This window comes from Centroberyx gerrardi, chromosome 13, assembly GCF_048128805.1.
Source record: "Centroberyx gerrardi isolate f3 chromosome 13, fCenGer3.hap1.cur.20231027, whole genome shotgun sequence".
Lineage (NCBI taxonomy): Eukaryota > Metazoa > Chordata > Actinopteri > Beryciformes > Berycidae > Centroberyx > Centroberyx gerrardi.
In genome coordinates, this window is record NC_136009.1 from 9,155,892 (window position 1) to 9,175,922 (window position 20,031).

At 42.9% G+C, this 20,031-nt stretch overlaps 2 protein-coding genes across 2 annotated transcripts; both read left to right on the plus strand.

The window, feature by feature from the left end:
- Window positions 1-658: 658 nt before the first annotated feature.
- Window positions 659-3,214, plus strand: erich2 (glutamate-rich 2). The gene is made up of 6 exons (XM_071918634.1): window positions 659-709; window positions 1,009-1,139; window positions 1,563-1,620; window positions 1,717-1,788; window positions 1,855-1,926; window positions 3,183-3,214. Exons 1-6 carry the CDS (start codon window positions 664-666, stop codon window positions 3,212-3,214), a joined length of 411 nt encoding a protein of 136 aa, XP_071774735.1. The 5' UTR covers window positions 659-663.
- Window positions 3,215-3,459: 245 nt separating this feature from the next.
- Window positions 3,460-19,776, plus strand: LOC139926771 (glutamate decarboxylase 1-like). The gene is made up of 17 exons (XM_071918579.2): window positions 3,460-3,513; window positions 4,654-4,800; window positions 7,205-7,261; window positions 9,212-9,349; window positions 10,419-10,661; window positions 12,227-12,317; window positions 16,136-16,248; window positions 16,902-17,017; window positions 17,369-17,448; window positions 17,606-17,660; window positions 17,787-17,903; window positions 18,062-18,126; window positions 18,205-18,283; window positions 18,405-18,554; window positions 18,880-18,987; window positions 19,343-19,432; window positions 19,603-19,776. Exons 2-17 carry the CDS (start codon window positions 4,725-4,727, stop codon window positions 19,774-19,776), a joined length of 1,752 nt encoding a protein of 583 aa, XP_071774680.1. The 5' UTR covers window positions 3,460-3,513; window positions 4,654-4,724.
- Window positions 19,777-20,031: the final 255 nt, after the last annotated feature.

Consider the following 20,031-nt stretch of genomic DNA (forward strand, 5'->3'; position numbering starts at 1 on the left):
ACAAGTTAAGGGGCTGGTCTTTCACTGACCTGGGCAGAGTCTGTCTTTGACTTATTACCCCACAGTAATAGCCAACAAACAGGGTCAGTATTAAGAGAGCAAAGCTTGAAAACCTTACACTGAAAGCATTAGACAATTATTAATATATATAGGAATGTGGCTGCGTTTCGTCTTGGTCTTCGGAAATGGGGTTGCCCCTACATATTTAAAGTCCACACTCATCATTCTCATCAAAAGGCATTCTGGGAAATGTAGAAAATCACTAACAGAAGTAGACGAGGCAGGTTGAGGAAAAGGTTCAACTTCTTTGCAAAATAACTGCTGGAATGCATTGAACATGACAAATGTATAATATCTGACAGTGTAAGACTATCTGAAAGTAGATTTACCCTTTAAGCATGACATTGTTTGCATTAGATCTGTTTTATTATCTGGAGATGCTCTTTACTGGGACTACATTTTCATATCTGCCTGTACTTCTCCCATAGAGCCTGCGCCAGAGGAATCCATCAGCATCACTCCAGGGTCTGTACTCAGAGTTTGCATAATGGGTGATATGAGCAATGAAATATCCCTCATATCCAGTCTTGTAAATGTAATCATGATTTCAGGGTTGCAGAACAAGCTGGGCCAGCTGCATCAGTATCTGCTGAAGCTCTGAAAATGAAAGATCCAAGGAAGCCACAGCCTTCAGACTCAGCAGTGACAGGTAGGTTGGTGTAGAGGAAACTCAAGAGCACCAAGACATAAAGCAATATTCCACGTAGTTTTAACATGGGGGTTATTTGACACTTGACCGTCATGAAAACCAGAATATAAACTAATCACCAAGATTGGATGCAGCTGGACGAGTTTGTAGCGTTGGGATTTTTAATTCCCATTCATTTGAATGGGAAGTAGTGGAATATTGCTTTAAATGCATATTAATGATAGCGATGAATGGCTGCAATGGGGAAGACAGGTTGTGTTGAAAATAATGATGATGATGCTGATGATGATTATTGCCAGGAGGAAAGACACGTGCTCCCCCACCAGTCGAGCCCTTCCCCCTGCCTGAGCCACATGGGGAGGAAGAGCAGACTGAGGAAGAGGATGCTGAGGATGAAGGACCTGGCGCTCCACTGGAGCTGATGGCCGAGGTAGAAGTGCCTGATGTTAACAGCAGGGATATAAGAGTTTTTATTTTGGTTGTATTTTCAAATTAGAGTTCAGTTTCAGTTGTTTTTCAGTCGAGATCTGCTAGTTTTTCTTTAGTTTTATAGAATTTTTTTATTTCACCTTTTATTTCACGTAGGTTCAGTTCAAATTAGAACATTATGACTGTTGTGGATAAGGAGAATAAGTCCTGAGTGACTATTCATGTGTCCAGTTTTAAAAAAGGAAGGCACAAATACACCTATTACCTTAGAAGTTTCAGTATGTATCATTGTATAATGTTAGTAGATGTGGTTTTTACTGATTTCTCTTTTCATGCTTAATTTTAGTCATACTTTTAGTTTCAGTCAACTTGAATACACTTGATTGGGAGTGATTGAAACTCAAGTGAGGATGTATGGTTTCAGTTCCTCAGAGCGGTGATGGACAGAGACTTTCAGCTGGCCAGCAAACTGTGTCAGATGAGTATGTGTTCTGCATCCATCACCTGTGTGTCCGTCAGTCAATAAATCAGCCGTTGGTGAAGTCAGTCAGCAGACGCCTCTTCTCTCCCCGTTCCAGTTCTCATCTATGAACCAGAGAATCCTGAGGCCCGGCAGTTCCTCCCGCTGATCCAGGAGAAGCTGCTGGAAGGTGAGAGTGACACACACACACACACACAAACACACACACACTTTTAACCTTGCGTTCTTCCAGTAGAGCAAGAGGAGGAGCAGAGTAACGAGGATGATGAAAATGATGATGATGATGATGGCTCCGACTCTGACTCAGGTCATGAAAATGACTCTGATGACTCTGGGAGCGATGAAGAGTCAAGCCGCTCCTCTTCCTCTTCCTCCTCCTCCTCCTCCTCCTCTTCATCATCATCAGAGGATGAAGACGAAGAAGCAGAGAAGCGAGGGAACAGGCACAAGCCGTGTCCACCTTCTAACCTTCTTCCCTAAATTTATTGGGTTTGCACAAAAAAAGTCTTGAAACATGGGTGTATTTTGTAGATTTTGCAACATGTGTGTCTTTGTTCCTCTCTGTTTCACCTGTAAATAAAGTATTTATTCCTTACACAGCTGACGCCTTTGATCCCTGCAAACAAAAAGCTACAAAGGTTATTAAAACAGACACATTCCACGGCACTTTGGAGACATAAATAGGCGTTTTATTGAGGACAGTGGATGAGAAAGCAAAAATGTGTGTGTAGGGAGTGAAGCATTTTTTACGCTGAGCAAAAAATATGATAGAAATCTGCTTCATGTGCACACTGTATCATCCCTTTAAGGTTTTGGTTTATGCATCACATGAGTTCAGACACACACACACACACACACACACAGAGACAGCTAGTGGAATGCTATCAGGCAATATGATATTTTGAGTTATCATCACACCGTGGAGTTTATCTTTATGGTTCGTCTCTACGCGTGGATGGCGAAGAGAGAAAGTCGGAGCGCCATCTGATAAAAGGCTGTATAATTTGCAGTGGCTGAGTGAACATAATGGCTGGCCTCTGTCCATTCAGCCGACCAAGACACAAGCATGAGAGGATGACAGAGAGGAGGGAAGGATCCTCTAAACGCCCGCCAGGCTGGAATGTGATGCCTCAGTGTTATTGCCCATGTTAAGGTTATAAAAAGGGGTGCAGGGTCATCATGATCTTTAAAGTAATTATGATGCATGCTGCCTGTGTGTTTTCATGTCATGAAGGTGAATATTAAGTGACATACTTGGATGGATGGATGGTTTGCTAGTAGCATTATGTAGATGCCATGAAAAGCACCTGAAACAGCCTGAAACAAGTGAAACAATCCATGCCATGTATGACCTCAAGACAAACATGTGATCTAGATATTCTGGGTGTAAAACCCATATAAAGCCACCGTGCTCGTCTTTGTTTGTCATCTCAAGGTCAATTTATGTGACCACGTTACACCCTCGGGTCTCCATCCTCCATCCTGTGACACCCACACCTGGAGACAAGACACGGAGGGGTGGGTTGCATACGTCAGTGGTGTTTTTCCTTTTGCGTTTTTTAGGCTACTTAAAGTGGACCGTGGCTTGTCAGTAGCACTCAGGGAAGCTTCATTAGTCGTCAGAGGGAGGCAAGGCTGTGACTCATGCCTGCGTGAAAAGACCAAGGCGTATAAATGGGCGCGTGAAGCCTGAGATATAAATAAAGAATCACAAAAATTATTCCTGAGGGAGAAAGGGTCACTTGCTGCGCCGCTGGATGGGATTTTTGTCGGTGCGCTCTATTGGTATTCCGCTGTCGGTGCCGCTGGACTGTTTCTCGTCGTGCCTTGACTGGATATTATAGAATATAGTTCTAGTTTGTCTGGACGCGACAACCTGTGCGCCTGTTCGCCGGTAAGATGCCTCCTTCTGCTCCTATCATTTCAGCAGCGCCCTTCATATTCAGCGCATATATTGATAGGTTTTTAATAGAGAGGTGATTGTTCAAAGGCAAAATGCATACATGCATAGATTCATACATTTTAACGTTGGACGCATGAATACCAAGTTTGCAAAATGTTTTGGGGAAAAAATAATATAAACAAGATAAACAAAATCTGTTATAATTCGTCGTGTCGTTTAAAAGTAATTAGTCCCAGATGAGTGACAAAACGAATTCATTAGCAGGTTGGTCTGTTTCTCATGCCACAATGACATTGAGTGATGATGCTATGGAATATGCTTGTTCAAAGCTCAACTTAATTGAAATGTCGATTGCTGAGTCAATAAATTGTTGAATTGATTTGGGCATTAGTTGCATCTTATCAATATTTTGAAGCAAATAAATCTTGTTCAAATAATCTATCAATTTATCAAGATATTCCATCGTTTAGTTATTTATTTTCTCTGATATCCGATCCTAATTACAGCGTGGTAAATTCATTTTTTCTTCAGAAATATCAACTGCTTTTGTGCGGAGACTATCACAGACACGGAGTCCCTGGATACTTAACGGTCTGGTGCCGCTCTGCTGAAGACTGATGTCTGAGGAAAAGGGATAATTTTGCTCTAACGAGCCATAAAAACTTAACTGGGAAATCTATTTAGATCCAGATCACTGCTACAAACTTTTTTTTTGTCGTTCGTTTAAATTGGCTCCGGACATCAACATCTATCAGATAGCCTATTTATAGATCCGACAGTCTTTAGTGGGATAATTGAATGCAAGAGATATTGAAGGTTATCTTCAAAAGTATTTCTCCTGATGCGCCTTCAGGTCCGTGCGTGCGCGTGTGCGACAAATCGCTCCAAATTGCGCGGCCACTGATTCATCCCGCACTGGCACGATTTGTCCACCCCATGTCCTTCGGGAATAAATCGTTCTTGGTGGCAGTGGGTGAAATCATTTTCGTTTGGTCTCATCATACCTATACCGATCAATTAAACCGACCAGATTAATTCCAAATGTATATTTCTTTCTGTGGAAATCGAAATTGATAGGCTACTGGATAAGATATTCTACCTCCCCTTAACCCTGGGCTATTTTGTTTGCAGTTATAGCCTAAGTTATTTCTTCGTCGAAGATCAGATAGTCCCGGAGCGGCTATAGGGATAACAGAGGACTGATGGCCACGTCTGAACCGACAGCCACCGGCGGGGACCAGGACCCCAACTCCGCCAATTTAAGACCTCCGTCCACAAGTAGGTGCACACACTCCTCCCCTTTTAATAAGGATGTGATACCGTATTGATCCCCGTAGGGAAATTCTCTTTTCGGTTGTCCCCCTCCAATGAATCCAGAAGTTCAGATCCAGAGCAGCAGTCCTGGAGCTGGCAGCGACTCGGAGTCTTGCTCAAGGACACTTCAGCAGGGCGGATGCTTGATCACGGGGGCTTGAACCCGGTCCTCCCTTTGGGCAGCCTCCCTGTTCAGTACAGCACCCTGCTCTCTCTCTCTCTTTCTCTCTCTCTCTCTCTCTCTCTCCGGCTGAATTCTCCCCTCCTCTGTCTGATAAAAGCGAGTCTCACCCGGGCCATTTGCTGTGTGGGCTCCGTCGTTAATCATTCCGGTTAAAAACAGAGCTATCACGGCTGCCTGCCGCTGTCTGTAGCGGATCAGCAGTGCGCACCGAGGAGCGGACCTGGCGCTGAAATAATGCGCCGTTCAGGCTCCGCACGGGCTGCACGGGGATCCAAGAGCAGGCTATTGATAATAAAAAATCCTTTAGAATAGATATGCATTTTTTGATAGAAAAGGGAAAATATTGGCGATGTTAAGCCATATTGTGATGAGCGCTCGGCTCGAATATAGTATTTTCTCTCCCAACCAAATCCTAATGTTCTTGCATCAATCCAATGTTATTCTGGATTTAATCGTGATTTTTTCGAATGATTGTAACGTTATTTGCAAATAGCCCATTTCCATTTTGCATAATGACATTTTTGACCTTTTATTGCTGTCATACTTGACCTTATTTAGCGATCTAGTTTTCTAGAATGTGCCCTACACTAGGCCCTCATGGCTGTATAGTATTAGATTCGTTGCTCTTGGTGAAATATTTTGCTGATATTTTTTTAGTTTAAAGATATGAAGTGGCTGGATAGGTTAATGGATTATTTTAAGCCTTAATTGTCGCATCTAAAAATCTTTTCCATTATAGGCACTTGAGCAGCCATCTGCACAATAACGCAGGGAAATAGCAGATAATTGCTGTAAGCTCTGAATACATGAAGGCGGTAGGCTGCTCGTAATTTTCACAGCCAAATGCTAAAGGAGAAACGGTTCGAGGGGGGAAACCGGTGCACAACTCAATATCACATTTCCCCTCTCTATCAAATCCTAATATTTTTGTATCAATTTTAATGTTTTATTTGTAGGCCTTGGGTGTCAATAAATATCTTACATTTTATTTCTCAGACTTATTTCGCGTGTGAATTTGTTTCGGCAAAAGCCCATTAAAAAGAAGATGTTTGTTTTGTCTGACTTGCTCGTACTGCTGCTGGATGTTGCCATTATCTCTCTGCCACGCTCCATCTCATGCCTGGCGGCTTGTGGTGTGTGTGTGTGTGTGTGTGTGTGTGTGTGTGTGTGTGTGTGTGTGTGTGTGTGTCTGTGTGTGTGTTTGTGTGTGTGTGCTGTCTATATGCTAGCCTCAAGCGCTGAGCGACACCCCGAGCTGTTCTCAAGTTTCTCTCAGCCTGAAATTGCTTTAGCAAATTTAAATAGTTGGTTGCTGTTTTTTTTTTTTTTTTTTTTTTTTTTACATTTTCCATCAGGTGTGTTGCCTCGCTGTGGCTTTTGTGATGTGGGCTTTGCATTTATTCTCTATGGTTTCTACTCCATTTCTGCTCATGCATGTCCAACTCCGGTTTGCGGGTGTGTGTGCGCGTGCATGTGCGCTGCGAGAGAGAGAGAGAGAGAGAGAGAGAGAGAGAGAAAGAGAGAGAGAGAGAGAGACGCACTATATGCCTACTATAAGTTTCTGCATCAAGCCTGCTATAGACTTCCCGGCCGCAGACATTGCCAGCCCGCTCCAGTCACATACTGTGTTTCACTCAATTAATTTCTGCCCTCCTCCGTGAGCTCATTTCACGGGTGTTAATTCCAGTCCGCCCCTTGGCCGGGTGTGTGTGTGTGTGTGTGCCAGCATGGATTTGCCGTGCGGGCCACTGTTGGTCCCTATTGATTGAACTTAAATCGGACCGGTTATAAGACTCATCCTCTTATATGATCAGTGATGTAGCGGTAAATAAAAAGGTAGGTAAACTATATGGCCTCCGGTCGGTCATCATAAAGCAAACGACCACCGGTATAAATGAAATTATTTGGAAATGCATTGTCCTTTTTCCCAATGCTTTGATTCTACTCACTGTGAGGGATAATAAATAAAAACACCCAAATACAAAGGCGGGTAACCTGAGTTTAGGCGGGTTCACCCTCCACTAGCTACATCCCTGTATGAGAAGCACACACCCGGCCAAGAGCCGTCCGCATCGCATCACGCCTCCACTGTGCTCACTGTGCAGCTTTATCCATTCTCCGCCCGTCCACGTTGTTTCAGCGGCCTACCGATGAGAAATTCAAACATTCATTCTACTGTTTTAGCCTACGATCATGCGTGGATGCACGGATGCACACGGAAACTGGGGATGAAGATTTGTGGTAAGTTTTTTTTTTTGGAGCCCATAAATCGTTTCCACATATAGGTAGATCCTCCAAACATGCATATATTTTTTTCAAAATAAAAGTATTGGTTTTGAGGCCTTGTGATATAGGCAATGATAAAGGCAATTAAGGCAGGACCTGAGGAAAAAATCATTGTAATTTTCCTATAATAGGCCCATGCCAATAGAGACCCTGTCGTAGGCTATTTGGTTTAAAGGGACCTTATCTAATTGGCGCCTATGGCATAGGCTAACATTCCTATAATATTCCTCTAGGCATTTTGATATGTGTCATATTCTCCTGATATTCATTCATCGTTGTAGATCTATTTTCAGTGGGGGAATAATACATTTTTTCAAATAAATGTATCGGTTTTGGAGGCCTTATGATATAAGCAATGATAAAGGCTATTAGAGCAGGGCCATCCATGACTGTCACTGTGCGTTTCCATCTTCCAAAGGTCAGTGGAGATTAGCCCGTAGGTCTGATGAGGAGAGAACCGGATCGCCCCCTCCCCGACCGCCCCTCACCCCCCATGTCCCTCCCATTTCACCACCAGCAGAAAAATCCACAAGACAAGACTGGAAATTAGGTTATATAGGCTTACAGTGCCAAGGGAGTCCTTTTAAAAAAAAGCCCGCACACAAAGAAGTATTTTCATTTTCCCATTCAATTATTATTCCAGTCATGGATTTCTGATTTTAATGCCAATTAGTGTGGCCTCTAAATTGACTGGCATTCTCACTAATGCCTTGAGAGTGGAGACGTAAGACGGATGTGACGTGGCAGGGTAGGCTAATTGCAGTATAAAGTAGCCTATGGTTATTTTTCTCCATGGTTTTAAGGAATTCGTTTCTGTCAGTGATTCCATAATGTGAATTAGTCTCAGAAATCAAATTGTAAGGGTAATCTTTTTTTTTTTTTGCAGTTATGCGGAGGCAAATGGAGGCCATGTAGATATGATACATCCAAACAGGACACTATTTCTTTTGGAAGAGATAAATTAAGACTATGAATTATATGAGTCTTATATATTCTGCAGATACAAACAGTTAATTTAAGCAGATTTTGATTCGCCTAAACAATATTCTAATAGGCCTTAAAATATTTCTTTATTGAGGCTGGGGCAGATAGAGGGTCTCAAATCTTGATGTTGAATTAGTCATTTGGGATTTATAGAGAACATCTATAACTCTTTAAATGTTAATATCATATATGTTTGGCGGACTAAATACCCATATTCTACAGATAGGGGGCCTTCACAGAAAATTGATAAACCATCGAATTGAAGACACATAGGTGTTGGAGAGTCGGACTGTTTTAGAGCTCATGAGTGTCTGCATCCTTCATTAATCCCTCTTTATAGGGTGTGTGTTTATTGGCTGTATGGGTCCGCACCGCTGGCTATATCCTGTCCGCTCAGCCGCTCAGTCTGTCTGGACGGTCTGGACAGGAGGGACTGGGTGTTTCCCTACATGACTGACTGGGTTTGGCTCTGATGTCACAGGGTGGGGCGGGGTGTAGCTACCATGGCATCTCTCTCTCTTATCTCTGTCACACACACACACACACACACACACACGCACACACACACACACACACACACACACCTACACACACACGCACACACACACACACACACACACACACACACGACAGATCACTCTCACCCATAGACTGGTGGTCCATCCATCCAGGTTAGACCTCCATCAGAACTCCATTGGAGAACTGTGTACAGATCAAAGCAGCAGTGTGTTTGCAACTGACCTGAGATTACAGACATTTTTTTTTTTTTTTTTACAAACTCTGGTTTTATTTATACAAACACTGAACAAGGGGGATTTTTAAAGCTTTTTTTTTTTTTGGTCCCACTCAATTCCTTTTTATTTTAGTGAAGGATGGAGATGCTGGGTGATAACTGCTGTCCTCCTCCGTGTAACACGCTAGGGTTCCTGCAGAAGAACAACAGCCTGGAGGAGAAGGGCAGGCTCGCGGGCCAGAAGAACCTGCTCTCGTGCGACAACAGTGACAGGGACGCGCGCTTCCGCCGCACCGAGACCGACTTCTCCAACCTGTTCGCCAGAGGTGAGGAGCAGACACGTTCGTTTAAGTGTTTGGCTCGTTACTTAAAAAAAATAATGTATAACTCATTAGCCTACTTGTTTCAAAAGTAAAATGATTAGGCTATTTTATTACTCACTGACAGCTGTAATACGTCACACTAGGCCCGTTATTTTTCAGTTTTCAGAGACGGTTGGCGTCCTCTTTCTGTAGATAAGGCAGTTATATCTCTCCTTTAAATGGCTAGATAAACCAAACAGCGTTAATGTCCAATGTTCTTGATATCTTATTATCTTGTTACCCTGTTCCTGTTATTTTTTCCTCGATAAAATCAACGTAATGTGAGTAACGTTATACTTCCATCCGAAGAAACTCAATTTTCTCATCTAACTTAAGCTAGTTTAGTGTGAGAAGGCGATGGCTAACAGCTAGCTATAGCGAATTATGAAGAAAAATGATGGGGGTATGATGTAGTGATAACAAAAGAGGGCTAACAATTTTACTGAAATTGGAATAGTAATTCGTTACACTACTCGTTAGTGTGAAAGTAGGCCTAATGCTATTTCTGTAACGCCTTGCCACCCAACACTATTAGTCGTTAATTCACTGACGTCAAACCTGAAGGCATGGCACGGTCACTGCATCTAAATGCCAAAAACGCGCGAAATATTGACAAAACGTCTGTCCATAAGTGGAGCAACGACTGATGACTGACAAGATATTATTATTTGATCAATATGACAATTTATTAGAAATAGGTCACTAAACGCACATTGGTCCTGAATGCTCCCCTGATGTGATTTTTTAATATGGCTTCCAATTATTTCTGGGGATTTTGCTTGCTTGAATTTTGCTTTCCATTGTAATGATAAAAACCACAAGATCAAATTTGGACTCACTTTCGGCTAAGGTATGGCAAGTGCCTGTATCTTTCCATACCCAAATGACGCCCATGATTAACAGTGCATTAAGCATGTTCACAGGCTGGTACTCACCTGGAGAGAGGGTGGCCTACAGTATACAGCCTATAGGCCCAATATTTCTATTTATTTTCCAATCTTAATTCGCATGACCTTTCTCCTTCACCTCCTAGACTTACTCCCAGCCAAAAACGGAGAGGAGCCTACCATACAGTTTTTGCTGGAGGTGGTTGACATCCTCACTAACTATGTCAAGAAGACCTTTGACCGCTCCACCAAGGTGCTGGACTTCCACCACCCCCACCAGCTTCTGGAGGGCATGGAGGGCTTCAACCTGGAGCTGTCCGACCAGCCCGAGTCACTGGAGCAGATCCTGGTAGACTGCAGAGACACGCTCAAGTACGGCGTCCGGACAGGTAGGCCAGGACACCTTGAAATTAAACATAAGAGCAGTAAACTCTGAAAAACAAAACGGGCTCGTTCCACGGTCACTAAGCATGATATGGGGATGTAATTAAAAAGCCTACTACATCAAGAGTCTTTTGAATCATTCAAAATTATCCTGCTTTTAATTAGAAATGGTTATTCTAAATAGCAACAGGACAAAAAAAATAACCTATTACTCTTTAAGTCCAACCCACACCAGACAAATATCGTCCATCAACAAAGAAACGGTATTTTGTATAGTTGAACGCGTAGCTTTGGTTTATGCGTCCTTTCATCGTTATTCCTATAATATTCCTATAGTAGGCCTACTCGATAGTGACTTTATAGTGACCTTCTTATACTTTACGGTATTTATATCTGGTATCACTTTAGTATTCCTATAAGGGCTTGTCATTTTACTGTAATATTTGTATAATATCCTACAAATTTATGAGTCGATTTTAACACTTTTACAGTTTTTCTGTGCTCTGTTCAGCCTACAGAACTGAGCCAAACCATTTAAGCAGAAGCTGTTTGCCAGACAGTGTGCAGCCTATTCCGATGACTGCCTTATTTATTGTCCCCCTGGTAATTCAGTTGACATCCTCCTTTTCCTTCCCCTCGACTTATTAAAGCAAGTGTCGCCTGAGGGGATCCTAACATGGGCTGTTTCAAGCTGTTAAAAACGACAACGCTCAAACTGTCCCTCGGGTTTTATATATCATGCAGGGTCCTGTGTCTACAACTCCACATCACTTGTCATTTGGAGACAAGGCCTGTGTGCTTTCCAAAACAGTTTTGTCGCAGAATTTATAGGCGACGCCTTTGTCATGTTTTGAAGTGGAGCGGAGGAGCTGTCCGCGGTGCTGAAGCAGAAAGCGCATCGAGGGACATCGCTGCTTTGTTGCGTTCCTCCCGCTGTTCAGTACCATTATTAGTTTGTTAGTTTCATATAATCACAAAATTACATTTGTTTTGTATATTTGATATTTCTAGGATTTTTCATTAAAAAAAAGCCAGTGCATTATTTATTATAGGAGCCATCTAATACCACATGCTGCTCTAATCTATCTCACATTTAGGCTCTAGGCCTATTGACGGTGGCTGTGTGTGCATGTACCTTACAGTCTAAATGGCTGTCATATAGTCTTGTTAGCAGTGTAACTATGGTAGACTGAACAATGCTATGTCAAATCGCTTATATTATACCTGTAAGCCTCATGCTTGATCAAGGGAATACAAAATCAAATATGATTGAAAACTGAGAGGAAGAACTATTGCATTTGGGTATTCATAATACGTTTTGGGGTTTTTTTTGTTTGTTTTTTGGTTCGTTTGTTTTTATCAGAAGTAGGCAGCCAGCTTTAGCCTGCAGGGCAGTGCAGTCATTATGAGCCTTTATAAAGCTTCCTGCTGGCAAGGCAGAGATACTAGTGGCCTTCCTTCTTATTCATTCTTCTTTATATAAAGCAGGATTGCTTCATTGACATGGTGAAGCTCTCTCCAAAAAGGAAGCCATTAAGACAGCCTGTGTCTATCTTTGTTTCTCTCTCAGGTCACCCACGCTTCTTTAACCAGCTGTCTACTGGTCTGGACATCATTGGTCTGGCCGGAGAGTGGCTCACTTCCACAGCAAACACCAACATGTGAGTCATATGCTGTTCTCTTTGCTTGCATGCTTGTGCATGACACAATTATTTGACGGAAATACCTCTATATGTCATGACAGGACAGTATTGAGATTTTCTGTTTGCAGGCCACTGGAAATAGCTTCAAATCATTAAATCATAAAGGCATAACGGAAGTGCTGCTCCTTAGCTCGCTATATAATGGGTCAAAATGGCTTCTGAGGGCAGTTATGTAAAGTGTTTGTGTTTGTCCTGTAGCAACTGTGTATTGACCAACTGTAGGCTGCCACTATACTGTATATCGGAGGCTGCCCAGCTCTAGCCCCAGGGGTGGTTAGATTGTATATTGATCTTAGGTCACAGTTACATGGTGGTCCAGTCTGATAGAGGGCATGAACCACATCAACATCACACACGCTCAACACAGATACACACACTCACACTCATGCTGGAAATAAGCTATAACTCTGTGATGCGATCACTGGAATAGAACAAGGAATGTGCTTATACTTGTATAGGAACAAACTGAAAAGATGGGCACACACAGTACACACACATGCACACACAAACACATAGACATAAACATATAGACACACACTCTTTTGCTGCAAGTAAACCAGCTTGACATTTGCAATTGTCTAAATTGATTCTGCAGTGGAGGGATAAATCTACCGTTTTCAGTGGATTTGGTCATTACAGTAAATGTGAGTTTCTCAAATTTCAGGATTGAGTCTTGCACTCTGAGAGATGCTACGTGGAAAACTACAATAGTCACAGGCTTACATATTATATTATATATATATTATATTATGACAGTTGCAGTCACAGATCATAGTTTCATATCTGGCTTCAAGGTTCCAACAGAGAAAATGTACATCACTCTTATGTGTGTGAGAGAGGAATCAAGACATGACAAAAGAAGATAACAGAGGTCATTGAGCCACAGACAGTGAGAAGGAAAATAGTCAGAATTACAACAGTGATTGAAAACAGATTCCAGAATCAGAGTCACTTAAATTGCCAAGCACAATACATGTGCAGGAGTTTGCCTGGGTGACATTGATGCAGTGACATACAGACAATTTACAGAGTTTCATAGTACATACTGACATATAAGGTTTAAAGACAACAGGACTTCATATGTGGTGCCAAGACACAGCACAAGATATACCGTGGACGGTAGACTATATACTCCACTCCATATACACAAATTGAGCATTCAATATTCTCTAGCTATTGTAGTCTGTGTGCTGGAATCTCTCTTCAGAGACTGGCTCCTAAGGAAAAGATCAGTGTAGCGATATAAAACCTAAGCCAGAGGAACATGTATAAATTGAGACACTTAATTTACCCATTTCTTAAACATTAGCTTAGGAAACCACCCCCCTTATGAGAAACTTTCCCATCTCATCTCCTGGGTTGGAAGCGTGCCCGAAGAGACAGGGCCATTGAATGCACGCACTCGCCCACAGGCACGTGCACGTGTACATTTTCATAAGCACACTTGCACACACACACACACACATGCACACACCATTCCCCACACACACCAGCCCTGGCTGTCCCAGATACAGCAGCTAGGGTTTCCAGCCCATTGACTGCAGGCTCATTGTGAGCTGGTCTTAGCAGATAGGCCAGCTGGGCCCCACACTGACACACAATGTCCTACGGCTGCACAGAAAACCCTGTCACACTGTGGAAACTGGCTGCTGCGGCTCCCTGCGGAGCCCTCATTCCAGCTCCATTGTCCCTATGGATACAGACTGACTCAGTGGTCCTTTGAGGGGCTGAGAGGGGGGTGGGGGTGGGGGTCATAGGGTTAGTCACATAGAGGCACACACACACACATACGTGCACACACACACACACACACACACACACGCTGAGTGCCCTTGATGACGATAATAAGGGCATTTAGGGGCCGTCCCTGGAGACAGGCAGGTGACTGAGGGGTAATTTTCACCCTGAAAAGACCAATGATTGGCTCTGATTGTGATAATGATCTCCATTATTGTCATTACAGCGTGAAATGACTCACAGAGGAAAGGAGAATTTTAAAAAGGTGCACAGGTTTTGTCCATCATATGCTGTGGTTGTGCTTTTTTTTTTTTTTTTTAAATCCAACGGAAAGACCCAGGATATTTGATTCTTGTGTGTGCCATTTTGTAAACCTTATTTCCAATGTAGCAATGTGCACCTTATTTCTGAAATCAGGAAAGCGAGAGGCTGCAAAATGACACATCCTGTCTTTTTTGGGCATTTTATCCTTTGTTGTGGCTGTTCACATCCCAGTCATAGCCACAGACCATCAGTCATACTCTGGGCTTGGTGTATTGACTGGAAGCTAATGTTCCAATCAAATCCATCCCTGGGGTAGGTCGTCAGCAAGAATAATTACACAAGAAAAATGTCTCTCTCTCCTCCTTTTCTCCCTCCCTCTGTTTCTTCTTCCATTTCTATGCTAAGTAATCGACCATGGCTTCCCCTCTCTTCTCTCCCCCTATTTTCTGCCACTTCTTTTAGCCATAATGTGCTGTTTTTCTTCTCTATCCTTTCCTCATTTTGCTTCCATATCATCCCCTCCTCTTCCTTTGTTGTCCCCTGTCACAGTTTCCTTCAGTGCATCTTCTCCTTACAGCTCGCTCTCCTCCCAGCCTTTTAATTGGCGTCTCTCCTCCTTTCTACCCTATTTGCTTCACCCAACCTAAGTAATGCTTCCATCCTTGTTTAGAGACCTACTTATGGAGGGAACAGAGAGTAATGCAAGAAGGGAAAAAAGAGAGGAGAGAACATTATTGTTGTTTTAGACGGTAGTGGTGGTGGGAGCCGGGGAGTGTTGTGTAACTGGCCTTATTAGACACAGGGTGTGCAGGGATCAGTCCTAAGGGTGTGTGTGTGTGTGGGAGGGGGTGAGATGGCTTGGCAGTTAGCAAAGAGAGAAGAGGGTCAGGCCTCACAATAAGAGTTGGCTTAGCTGTGACACATTTAACCGAGTTTAGCTTCTCCAGGAGTTGTGCTCTTATGTCCTCCATGGAACTGCCATGTCATTTGATCTGTTGTTAGATGCCGGAGGGGTCGGACACATGGCTAGCAGTTTTGTTACTGTATTCTGAGCATCATCCCCACAATAATTCTTCTGGTATTACATAGATTACTTTTTGTCTTCTAATGAAAGAATGAAATTAATAATCACAGTCCCTGCCTCCTCATTTTCTGAATTTTGGGGCTAAAAGAAGCTGTTATCTCTTTCAAACATGTTCTCTCTCTCTCTCTCTCTCTCTCTCTCTCTCTCTCCCTCCCCTTCTCTCTCTCTCTCTCTCTCTCACACACACACACACACACACACATACACACACATACGAATACACACATTCACTTTCTCTCAGCCGTCAAATCAGTCCTATTCAAACTCGCCACTGAGATTGGCAGGATTGACAGATAGCCATCAGAGCTTTGTGTGCTTTAATTAAACCACTGACTGATGTTAGAAGGGATTTGAATATGAATGTTTGCTGGCTGACTCCTATCAGGCAATTTTTAATTAGCTCAGTCAGCACAAGCTCCAGTTTGTGCTCTGTGGATGGAATTATAACAAGGCTAATGAAAAACCAACGTGCTAGCCTGTGGTGTGGTGTGTGTGTGTGTGTGTGTGTATTGGTGTGTCTGTATCTGAGCTTGTTTGTCAGTGTGCAAGTTTGCGTGCATGTACATAGAAATCAAGCCTTCTTTTACCATGTTCACAAAGCAGCTGTTGATGACTTAACTGTTAAAATGCGTGGATGGATGTTGAATGACGTGTCTGCGCTGTATTTCTAAACCGGACATCTGATTGACAGGTTCACCTATGAGATCGCCCCAGTGTTTGTGTTGATGGAGCAGCTGACTCTGAAGAAAATGAGAGAGATGATTGGCTGGCCTGGTGGAGAGGGGGACGGCCTGTTTTCACCAGGTCAGTGTATAAACAATAGTATCCACATATAAGTGAGTGTCCTGTGTTGGATGGTAACGGTGATATAATTACTTTTCCCCAGAAACAAGACGTGTAATGAATTACTATTCCAATTTCAGTAATAATATTACAACTACCAATCAAAAGGTTGTTACTTTGGTTATCAGCCACTCTAAATATCAGACTTGTTGATTTGTTGAGAAGTTGATTTCAAAACCAACGTCAAGACCAGAATTAGTAATCTTCCTCTCACTTGACAAGGGAACACACAAGCAGCTTAGATGAGAAATGGCAGTAGAGTTTACTATCTCTGGGTGGCAGTATTTGAATTTACTTTGATTTATCGAGCAAAAGAATGGCAAGAACACTGGACATCAGTGTTTAGTTACCCTGATCGTTCACAGGAGAAGCAAACGAGTTATGATGATTTTTGAAGATAAGAGAGGATGCAAGTGGCAATTGTGATGTTGTAACAGGAAATAGTAGTGTAATGAATTACTGCTCCCAGGAAGTAAAGTAATAATATTATTTGTAAAATGAGAAATGAGTGATAAGTAATATGTCACTTTTTGAGTAACAAGCCCAACACTAGTTATTTAAATACTGCATGTGCCGCTGGCTAGGGTGCTGATCAGTGTCTCTCTGCTCCACAGGAGGTGCTATCTCTAACATGTACAGTGTGATGATCGCTCGCTACAAGTATTTCCCTGAGGTCAAGACCAAGGGCATGTCTGCCGCTCCCCGCCTTGTGCTGTTCACATCTGAACACGTACGTGACCAAGGGGCATGAACATAAGCGCACACACACACACACGCTCCATTTCAGATATCCTAATGAAGCAGGCGCTATGCTTCAATGGCTGTGGATTGAGGCCATTGAAGAAGTCTGGTAATAATCAGTAGGTCTATTCCAATCAAGACAATGGCCATTTTAATAGATTTCTTTTTACTTTCATCACATCTACGTTCTGTAATGTCTATAAAGAATTGGACAGTTGACCACATGACAACAAGCAAGCCACAACCTAAGTAGCAATTAGCTCACACAAACTTAGTTCACATAAAACTAGGTATTAGTTTTCTGACAGAGTAATTATTTGCCTAATGTCTGTTCCTACAGAGCCACTACTCCATAAAGAAGGCGGGAGCTGCTCTGGGCTTCGGCACTGAGAACGTGATTCTGCTGAGCACAGATGAGAGGTACTGGACCTCTTACAGGTTTAAAACCACAACACAATGGACTGTGGACAATATACTGTATGTTAGCTTAACACAAGAGGAGCCTCAGCCGTGATGCTTGTATCATGTGTATGATGTGCTGTATGTTAAGATGCTATGCTGCTCTGCTCTCTTTCAGGGGGAGAGTCATTCCTGCAGATCTGGAGGCCAAGATCATTGATGCTAAACAGAAGGTCAGTTCTTTCTTTCTTTCTTTCTTTCTTTCTTTCTTTCTTTCTTTCTTTCTTTCTTTCTTTCTTTCTTTCTTTCTTTCACCAATTTTTCTTTTTCTCTAATTCCTCTGTGTGTTGCTTCTGCAGGGTTATGTGCCCTTGTTTGTGAATGCCACAGGTGGTTCTACCGTCTACGGTGCATTCGACCCCATCAACGAGATCGCCGACATCTGTGAGAAGTACAACTTGTGGCTCCACGTCGATGTGAGTAGTTGCAATAGTAGTAGTAGTAGTAATAGCAGTAGTGATAGTAACATCAGTACTAGTAATTATAGTTGTAGTAGTAGTAGCAGTACTATGTGCTCGCCTGTGTATTTCTGTGGTGTGTACCCTGTTGTAAAAGTGTGTTCTTGTCTCCTCAGGGAGCATGGGGAGGTGGACTGCTGATGTCCAGGAAGCATCGCCATAAGCTTAATGGAGTTGAAAGGTACACAGCCATAGATGGATATTATATTGTATTGTCATTTAAAGGAAAGCATTTTAACTCATGTATTAAACTTTGTAGGGCCAACTCTGTTACATGGAACCCTCACAAGATGATGGGTGTGCCTCTACAGTGCTCTGCCATCCTGGTCAGAGAGAAGGTAACCACACACACACACACACACACACATACACATACTCTCTCTCTCTCTCTTTCTCTCTCTCTCTCTCTCTGTCTCTCCCAGTAGTGTTTTAACAGTGTATGTCTGTATTTGTCCGCAGGGAATCCTGTCAGGTTGTAACTCCATGTGTGCCGGCTACCTGTTCCAGCCAGACAAACAGTATGACGTCACCTACGACACGGGGGACAAGGCCATCCAGTGTGGCCGACACGTTGACATCTTTAAGTTCTGGCTCATGTGGAAGGCCAAGGTGAGACGGAGAGTGAGGCATACACACACATGCTAAACTGTAATTCTGTCATTAGTCAACATGTATGAATTCAAGCTGTCTTTTAGTGTGGCGAAGATGCTGCAGCTTTATCTTCAATATGTTCTTTCTGTTGTAATTATTTGTTGTATTATCTTCAATAGGTTCTATTTGTTCCATTCTTATCTATATTCTATTCTTTTGCTGCTGCAATAACCCAATTTCCCCATGGGGATAGTTGAAGTTTCATTTTATCTAATCGTATCTAACACACACAAACACAGAAACCAATGACTAAGTCCACAGTCCACTCTCTTTTCCCCTACAGGGCACCATAGGGTTTGAGCAGCACATTGACAAGTGCTTGGACCTGTCCCAGTACCTGTACAACAAGATAAAGAACAGGGAGGGATATGAGATGGTGTTCGATGGAGTGGTGAGCTACCCTTCCTCCTCTGCATCAGTGTTATCATCAATCATACAATATCAGTCCAGTTCAGTTCAATAATCTTTACAGGCATGATAAAACCATTCTTACACTGACAAAACATGTGTGTAACACATCTCCAATACATCCCCACTTATATTAAACAACAAGTTGATAATTGTACAAATTGTTCATTTAAATTATGCTAAGATATAGGAACATGTTATAATTTTAGCTAACTGTTCCACTATTTCTCTCTCTCTTTCTTCTGCCTCTACCTTTCTACCCTTTCTTTTGTTTGGGTGTAAATGGAAACCGATCCTGAGCTGCACCTGTATTAACTGTGTGTATCGTCTATCCACAGCCCCAGCACACCAACGTCTGCTTCTGGTTCATCCCTCCCAGCCTGAGAGGCATGCCGGACTGCGAGGAGCGACGAGAGAAACTCCACAGGGTGAGACACCTGTCAATCAATCAATCAATCTAGGACCTCTCCACCTATCAGCTTTCATTTTTACCCTTTTTGTTCAAATGACCAATAGCTGATATTTTCACGAGTGTTATTCTCAGCAGGTCCCCTTGATGAGCCTAAGACACTGATTTGTCACTTCTCTTCTCCCGCAGGTGGCGCCAAAGATCAAGGCCATGATGATGGAGTCAGGGACCACCATGGTGGGCTACCAGCCTCAGGGTCAGAAAGTCAACTTCTTCCGCATGGTCATCTCCAACCCCGCAGCCACCCAGTCAGACATCGACTTCCTCATCGACGAGATCGAGAGGCTGGGTCATGACCTGTAGACGGCAGCGCTCTCACCCTCCGCCGCCCCAGTGGCCAGAGGCCCGAACTACAATCTCGTATCTGTTTTATTTCTGGGGCCAAGGCCGACAAAGTGAATCCTTCACAGTGCTGCAGATAGAGTAACGCTAGGACGTATTTGAAGTCCTCTCCATTCGGTATATCTTTGCCTGCAGCATTCTGATAGTTTCCCAAGCAGAAGAGACCCTAGCAGTGAGAGAGACTTTAAGTTTGTTACTTGCTCTGTCCCACACAGT